General features: G+C 36.6%; 1 protein-coding gene and 1 pseudogene across 2 annotated transcripts; both read left to right on the top strand.

The window, feature by feature from the left end:
* The first annotated feature begins 1,507 nt into the window (after positions 1-1,507).
* LOC106359714 (ras-related protein RABG3a) lies at positions 1,508-3,081 on the top strand. 2 transcript variants are annotated; one of them, XM_013799363.3, is made up of 7 exons: positions 1,510-1,758; positions 1,840-1,866; positions 1,950-2,049; positions 2,139-2,285; positions 2,379-2,459; positions 2,531-2,676; positions 2,848-3,081. In XM_013799363.3, the coding sequence occupies exons 1-7, from the start codon at positions 1,706-1,708 to the stop codon at positions 2,912-2,914; spliced, it is 621 nt and encodes a 206-aa protein (XP_013654817.3). In that variant the 5' UTR covers positions 1,510-1,705; the 3' UTR covers positions 2,915-3,081. The 2 variants fall into 2 exon arrangements, with proteins under 2 accessions (XP_048596843.1, XP_013654817.3); XM_048740886.1 differs by having other exon boundaries at positions 1,508-1,758; positions 2,139-2,459.
* A 177-nt stretch (positions 3,082-3,258) lies between these two features.
* LOC125578365 lies at positions 3,259-8,409 on the top strand (annotated as a pseudogene).
* The last annotated feature ends 424 nt before the right edge of the window (positions 8,410-8,833 follow it).

The following is an 8,833-nucleotide window of genomic DNA, read 5'->3' as shown; positions in this document are numbered from 1 at the left end:
TACAAAATGACAATAATAGTAGAAATAAAACTAGATGATCTAAATAAAAGAGATAATTGGCGTCTTTATACCCACTCATAACCATAATTTGCAATTTAGCATGATGGTGACCAAAATAATTTTGTTTACAATTTTGCCTCTCTAGCCTATAACTTGATTTATGTGCACTGTTTGTTAAGTGTCAGCCTAGGAGTCAGAAATCATGTTTTTATCCAGCAAATAAACCAATTGATTTAACTCTTCTATTTTTTCTGAAAAAATGTAAATATTAAGCAAATAAATCATGTTAGTAATTCCAAAATATGTTTGTTTATTAGTCCTGATTCTAGTATACATTTTTTCATACATGGTTTGTTACTTAATAAATTGGTATATACATGATTTACTAGTTGATACATTTTTTATAAATTATTTGTTATCTGATAAATTATTTTATTACATGGTATGCAGATTTGTTGTCATCCGATAAAATGTTTGTTACCTGGTATATGTTATGTTACCTACTACATAGACTTGTTTTTATCTGATACAATATTTGTTACATGGTACATGTTCTGTTAGATGATATATAATTTGACATAAAAAACCGATAGATGATTTTGTTACCTGATACATGTTATGTTAGCTCACATATAATTTGTTATATGGTACATGCTATGTTAGATCATACATAACACTATGTCTTAGCGATTATAAATTACATTAGCGAAACCTTTACGTATTGTTATAACTATATTTCACCAAAAATATATGACTAACTCATTTCTAGTAATTCTTTTTATATTGTTATAACTATATTGTTAATTATTTTCTTCATTAGTTTCTCTTCATAAGTTATATTTATCTAAATTCAGTATGAATGAGTGGAGGAGAAGTGAACAGCTGGCAACCTACGACCTCGAACGCCACGTTACTCGCCGGACATGCTTTTCGGCTACCTGCTGCAGCAGAGTACGAACCTGCCATAGCTCCATCACGTTGATGGCAAATTCGTCCGTTCATTACCAAAGAGATATGGTGTGGACCGATATTGTCACTTCATGTATATTTTGCTAATATGAGCTTATTCTAGGTATATTGAGCTAATTAACTCTAAATAAAATTAACATATCAAAATATTCATTCTGTCAAAATTAAAATAGCTAATTAAATTTTAACATAATTGTTTAAAAAATATCTATGAAATCTATGTGTCTTATTAGTATAGTTAAACTAAAATAAACATTGAGAGAAATAAAATAATTTTATTTTAATTTTATTATAATTAGACAAGTTAATAATTTATAAAATGAATTTTACAATATATAAATATTTTTTTTGTAAAACAATAGCGACCATTAATGGTATTGTATTATTAGTTTATTTATTTTCCTGCCGGTAGAACGGGTTTTACCCTAGTGTATACAACTGTCCCAGGCTATTCAATTTAATAAAATTGCTCCAGATTATTTTTCGTTTATTAAAAAAAGACCCAAGAAGGCTATGTATTTACAAAAAGGAAAAGAAAAAGAAGTAAACTGGATTCATCAGATTCAAGGCAAAGAGGGAAAATAATAATAAATCAATAGATTGGCGCTCCTTTACTATTTTCCAAGTCCTTGTTCCATCGGATTCTTTTCAAATCGAAGAGAGGAGTACAACCCTAGAAAATCCTCACACAAGTTCCGCAAACCCGTCTCCGAGATCTACAGAACCTTCGAATCCAATGGCGACAAGAAGACGTACATTGCTCAAGGTCATTGTCCTCGGGGATAGCGGGTAATATAAAAATAAAACGCTGATTCTTCGATTTTAATTCCTCACTCTTTGATGATTGATATTGTGATTGTCGCTCTCCAGGGTTGGTAAGACTTCCTTGATGAATCAGTATCCTTCCAATATTTTCGACAAGTTTATTCGAGTTTGATTCAGTCAATCATTTGTATTTCTATTAACGGGATGATTTAAAGATATGTGCATAACAAGTTTAGTCTGCAGTACAAAGCGACTATTGGTGCTGATTTCGTAACCAAGGAGCTTCAGATTGGAGACAAGCTCGTTACTCTACAGGTGGTGGTGGTGGTGGTGGTGGCTGTTTTACTTTCTCAAAGATCCATTTAATTAAAACAGGACTGTTTTGGGTTTTCTTTTTTTGTAAGATTTGGGATACTGCTGGACAAGAGAGGTTCCAGAGTCTCGGTGCTGCCTTCTACAGAGGCGCTGACTGTTGTGCCCTTGTTTATGATCTCAACGTTTCCAAGTCCTTTGACTCCCTCGATAACTGGCACGAGGAGTTTCTTAAACAGGTTCCTTCTCTCATTTTGTTATATTCAAAACAAGATGATTTGAGTAATGTAACAATGCTTATATGTAACAATTTATTTTCTCGTCCTGCCCAGGCTAATCCATCGGATCCAAAGACATTTCCGTTTATAGTGCTTGGAAACAAGGTTGACATAGATGGAGGGCGCAGTAGAGTGGTAAGAAGTAGTCCATCGTCTTGAAAAACATATCTTACGCTGTCTGGTTTCATCCTCTATATAACTTACAGGTGTCGGAGAAGAAAGCGGCTGACTGGTGTGCTTCAAATGGAAACATACCCTATTTCGAGACTTCAGCAAAAGAAGACTACAATGTTGATGAGGCTTTCCTTACCATTGCCAAAACCGCTCTTGCCAACGAGCATGATCAGGACATGTATGTTTTCTCTTTCCTTTTAGCGCTTTATTTATGTGAGAGCTTGGGCTCTTTTAAGATTCTTCTTTAAGAATAGTGCAGAATCTCAATCTAAATCTGAAAGGCAGAACTTTATCAACACAGAGACATCGTATCTGAGATTTATTTGTCTACATATTCCGTGTGTTGCAGATACTTCCAAGGCATACCAGAAGCAGTTATTGAGAACGAGCCAAGAGGGGGTGGTTGCGCTTGTTGAACCGTGTATTTTCATTTTCATTTACATTCTTTTTTTCATGCATTTTGCCTACTATTCATTGAAAGTTTGGTGTACTCTTGAGTTGGAGAACGATAAGCTTGTAGAGGCAAATTTTTCGCCGTTCCATCGTATATTAATTGATTGGAGGAACCGTTATTGCTCTTTAATCATTTTGCATGGTTAATGGCTTTTGTTTAAATGATAGAAGTCTATCAAAATGTTCCAAAAGTGTCTCGGTCATGTAACTTGAATAGTGCTCCAGCTCGCTCGCTACCTACACTCAAGTGGCTCTGAAAGTGATTATCTTGGCCAACGTTCTTGGCCCATCCAGGTTGCATCGTCCACGATAGGGAATGCGTGATAGAGGCCGTAGAACTTGTTAGAAGATGTCTCGGAAGTGACTCATCATGAACTAGCATTTGCCCTCCAATCACGCCACACATCACTTGTATTATGCTACGTGAATTACAAAATCCCTCAACTATTGGATAGGATGGTACTTTTAAATGGCACTGGAAAGAAGGATTTATTGCGGTTCCTGCCTCAGTAATACCCTAGGTTAAGATCAGCTTTGCCTGAAATAAATATTGTAAATACAAATATTTTTATGTACTATTATCTATTTATATTCTTTTAATATTATAAAATAATAAATATATATTAAAATTTAGAAGTCAGTAACTATTACTTATATAACTAAATTAACGTGGACAAAAACTAAAACAATCATTACTATTTACAATAATTTATAGTAAATAAATCAAAACAATCATTTATCTATTTTATATGTAGTCAATTACAATAAATTTGAGTCCATGAGTGGCGCTTGTTCTCTCGAGCAAATACGTCACTTCGAAACGAATCACTACAATATTGGACCAATCCTTACCATCCACTTTGGCGGACTGAAGTTGATCTTCTGAATATGGAGGCAATCCAAAATATTTTCCGTTCTCACTAAAACATACCAACCAAACCGAGATATAAAGAGGATCCTTCGCCGTAGGATTCTTCTTCGCCGAAGAGCGACCATTTGTTGTAGGTTTCTTGACATGTGAATTCCTGGCAAGAATATTTTTGGCATGTTCGTCCTCGGTGCTAACGTTCCTCGCGGAAGAACCTCCCGCTAGCGTTGAACCGGCATCAATCCTACTTCTCGACAAAAATGACCAACTATTTTTGATAAAAATCCAGTGAAGCTATATCCCTCAAAGCTCGGCGATGCTCTTTGATTGGATTGTTGAAAGGATGAGATCCGCCAGATAAATCCGGATCTGGACTAGAAGATTCAGCGATTTCTTTCTCACTGCGCGAATTCTTTCAAGCTAGAGGTATAATCTCCTTCAAACCCAGAAAAGGACAAAGATCAGATCGTAAATTTCGGGATAATCTTTGATGAACGACTGTGTCAAACTCGTCAGAACCAAAAATTGGGATGATCAAAAGATGAAGAGAAAACTAAGAGAGAGAAAGTAGAAAGAGGCGAGCAAGAATAATTTAGGATCGAAAGCGAAAAACAAAGAGACAATGACTCATTCTCCCTTTTATAGAGAATGAGCGTGATTATCAAGGCATCATCATCATTAGTAGGGCTGAACTGAACCCGAAAATCCGAACCAAACCTGATATGACAAAAATGAATCCGAACCGATCCGAACCTGGCATAAATACCGAATGGATCTTGTTTTATGGTATTTCGGGTTATGGATATTATCCGAACCGAACCCGAACCTAAATGGATACCCGATAGAACCTGAAACATTCAAAAATTTCCAAAAAGAACTTGTACCAAATATGATCTCAATTCGTAATATGTATTCAAAATATATTGAACATCTAAAATAATTATCTATTATATGAAGATTGATGGTTGAAGGTGGCAGTTGAAGGTTGAAGTTTTTAGATTTTGGTTTTGTTTTCATTGAATAATGTTTTTCATTTTATGAGAACTTGGTTTTCGTTTTATACTTTCATTTATTTGGTTTTCTTTCGATCAATAATTATGTTTACCTTTAACTTGATTTTGAATAATCACATTTGATGTTCCTTTTTTTTTTGAACCGATTTTATTTATGTTTTGGTTACAAAATATGTACAAATCAAGTATTTTAAAACCGAAGAACCGATTTTACTTACTTTTTGGTTACAAAATAGATATAAATCATGTACATTTAAACCAAAAAACCGATTGGGACCCGAACCCGAAAGTACATTGAGTTATATCGGTTCTTTGAAGATTTACTAATCCCGACCCGAATCCGACATAATCTGAACCGATCCGGAACCGAATTTTTATATAACCCGAATAGGGCTGATTTTGATAAACCCGAAAAACCAAAACCCGATTGGACTAAACCGAAACCCGACTGGGACCCGAATGCCCATGCAGTGATGAAGTGATGGGAGCGTTGAGAGAGATTGGGACCCCGAAGTGATGGGAGCGTTGAAACCCGATCTAATCGATGAAGTGATGGGAGCGTTGAAAGAGATGAACATAGAGGTTCCTACTGATATTCAGTGTATAGGAGTACCTGCTGTTATGGAACGCAAGAGCGTCGTCTTGGGCTCCCACACTGGCTCCGGCAAGACTCTTGCCTACTTGCTTCCTATTGTTCAGGTCTCTCTCAATTTTTCTTCTTTGTATATTCTAATTTGATTGTTCTTCTTCTTTAGTTGTATTGATTTGAGTTGAGTTGTTGCAGCTGATGAGAGAAGATGAGAGAAGATGAGGCATCTCTGGGTAAAATAACAAAGCCAAGGCGTCCTAGGACCATTGCTCTTTGTCCGACCAGAGAACTGTCTGAGCAGGTGGCTTTTCTTTTTGTGTGTTTTGTCGCTGTAAAGAAGGAAACTTTTGATTATTTATGTTCCATAGTTTTCATCTTATAGGATGACCAATAGTGTGACATTTGGTTAAGAGTATCGTTCATGTCTTGAATCTGTTATGTCTCGTTATACTTATTGGGCATAATCCGTGAGTTCGTTATCTTTAGTTTTTTTTGAAAACCGGAATAATAATAATCCATATATATATAGTGTTCTTGTAATCCTATCCTACTGTATCTGAAAGTACCTTCGGGATCCGTTAATAATACTCTCTTTTTGTACGTGGTGAACCACTTTTGTTTAATTCATTTGTTTTTCTTATGTTCTCGTATCCGTTATTACAAGTATTCATGCCAATTTCATAATGTTTTTAGGCAGAAATTGTGAAAATCTAACTAAGGATTCTGCATTAGGTTTACCGTGTGCCGAAGTCTGTAAGCCACCACGCGAGGTTCAGATCTATATTGGTTAGTGGTGGTTCTCGGATTAGACCACATGAGGATTCTTTGAACAATGCAATAGACATGGTTGTTGGAACCCCTGGTAGTTTTCTTCAGCATGTCGAAGAAGGAAACATAGTCTATGGAGATATTGCATATCTGGTATGGGGATCTTGGCATTATGCTGCTTCTTGTGATTTTATGGAAAACAAATGGCAATAAGAATCTTTTATATTAAAGCAGGTGCTAGATGAGGCCGACACTATGTTTGATCGTGGTTTCGGTCCCGACATTCGCAAGTTCCTTGCCCCATTGAAACAGCGTGCTTTAAAAACAAATGACCAAGGATTTCAAACCGTTTTGGTGACTGCCACTATGACAACGGTGTGCATCTTTGCTGTTATCACGATTTATGCATAACTTATTTTCTCTCTGTTCATTCTGAACTTAAAGATAAGATAATAGCCCTGTTCGGATAATGGACGCGGCGATTAGTATGGGCGGCAATAATTTAAACGATGCGGAGGATGGCACAAGCTTAAAAAATATCGCCGCAACATTGAAAAGAGTCACCGGAATAAGATGCGGCTGACGCTGGAATTTTAAGCGATCAGATCTCGTTCGGAAACTGCCGCTGCGTCTAATATTATTAACATTAGCGCGTCGTTGTTCTCCGTGTCTTGTGTGTTAAGCAACAAAAATACACTGTTAATGAGTGAAACTGTGAGTTTTCAGGCTGTTCAGAAGCTAGTGGATGAGGAGTTTCAGGGGATAGAGCATTTGCGAACATCAGCATTGCATAAAAAGATAGCAAACGCTCGGCACGACTTTGTCAAGCTTTCAGGTAGTGAAGATAAGCTAGAAGCACTTCTCCAGGTAAATTGCATCATTAAGATTCTGATATTTGAAGAGGTTATAATTTGATGAGACTGCATGCAGGTTCTTGAACCTAGCTGCGCCGTTGACCACTATCTTTCAGAGAACCAGGTCTCCACCGTGAATTATCACGGTGAAGTTCCAGCAGAACAGAGGTGTGATTAAAAACAGTCTTACCATAAATCCTAAGTCCATTTCTTGAGGAACCGGTTTGCATTTCAGGGTTGACAACTTGAAAAAGTTCAAGGATGAAGAAGGAGACTGTCCCACGCTTGTTTGCACAGATTTGGCTGCAAGGGGCCTCGATCTTGACGTCGATCATGTTATCATGTTTGATTTTCCAAAGAACTCTGTAAGTATATTAAGCCAAAATTCCTGTCTTCTTCTCTTAACTTGTTGATTTACGAACTTGAATGTCTTAGATTGACTACCTTCATCGCACTGGAAGAACAGCTCGCATGGGTGCTAAAGGTTTGTGTTCCGTAGCTCTACATTTTTCACGTTTCAAAACTTAGTATTTCAGCTATGATATCGAATCTGGTTTTCAGTTTGGTTTATTCCTTCTCTCAAAGTAGCTGCTGTTTATGGTTTGATGCGCTGAGTAATAAGAAAAAAGGAGATCCTTGCTTCAAAGTGTTAATGTGTGTCTCTCTACAGGAAAAGTGACGAGTCTTATAAGCAGGAAGGACCAAATGTTAGCAGCGAGAATCGATGAAGCTATGAGAAACAACGAGAGCTTAGAAGCACTCACCAACGATAACGTGAGGAGGGATGCTAACCCAAATCACTCAAGATAAAGGAAGGAACGTTAAGCAGATCAGAGCAGTGAGCAAGCAACGGAACTCCAGAGAAAGAGGCGGAACATCATCATCATCTCCTCCTGCAAGATCACCTGTGAGAAAGTCTACTTCAGTGAGAAAGTCTACTTCGGTTTCAAAACCAGGAAGAGCATCGTCTCCTCCAGAAAAATCCACAAAGCCTAAAAGAAAGATATTAAAGACGGTTGGATCCAGATCGATAGCTGCGAGGGGGAAGAAGGGTTCTTCAGAAAGAACAGGTAAGAAACTAAATGTTGTTGGATTCAGAGGTCGGTCTTCTGCGGCTAGACCATCTTCTTGATTGCGTTCTTGTAACTTAGAAGTCAGTATGAATACAAAAGCGTTTAAAATGAATCATATTGAGAGACCAATGATTCTTTCTTTCTTTCTACGAATTCCATGGGGTTGTACATTCTAATGGGTTTGGAAATACAAACTAAATCCAGTTTTATTCTTTTAGGATTTGGAGTTTCGGAATTGGAGATCCAAATTCAGTGTTATTTCTTCTATGATAGTAAAATATATGTTAAAATCATTGTTATTGGTTTTTTATAAACTTCAATTCCTCGCTAGTTCGTCGTAACTTTACAAGCAAACATTTGTTTGTTTTTTTACGAGGAAATGATTTACGTGTTCTTTACGACGAAAATGTTTATATGTCTTTTACGAGGAAACATTTAACGTGGTTTTCACGAAGAAATGTGTAACGTCGCTTTTACGACGAATGTATTGATCCTAGTTTACGACGAAAATATTTCCTCGTAAAGTTATGATGAACTAGCGAGGAAATTTGCGTTACGACAAACGTTTAACGACGAAACGGCTTTCGTAGTTAATTCCTCGTAAATCCTATTTTACGACGAAATAACTACGGAAACCGTCATCGTTAAAATTGCTTTTTCTTGTAGTGAAATTAGAGAATCAATAATGACTAAATTTTTTGAATAACAAGAGATTTG

The sequence above is a fragment of the Brassica napus genome, chromosome A9 (genome assembly GCF_020379485.1).
Source record: "Brassica napus cultivar Da-Ae chromosome A9, Da-Ae, whole genome shotgun sequence".
Classification (NCBI taxonomy): Eukaryota; Viridiplantae; Streptophyta; class Magnoliopsida; order Brassicales; family Brassicaceae; genus Brassica; species Brassica napus.
The sequence above is the reverse complement of the archived record's forward strand: the minus strand, read 5'-3'. Positions and strand labels throughout refer to the sequence as shown.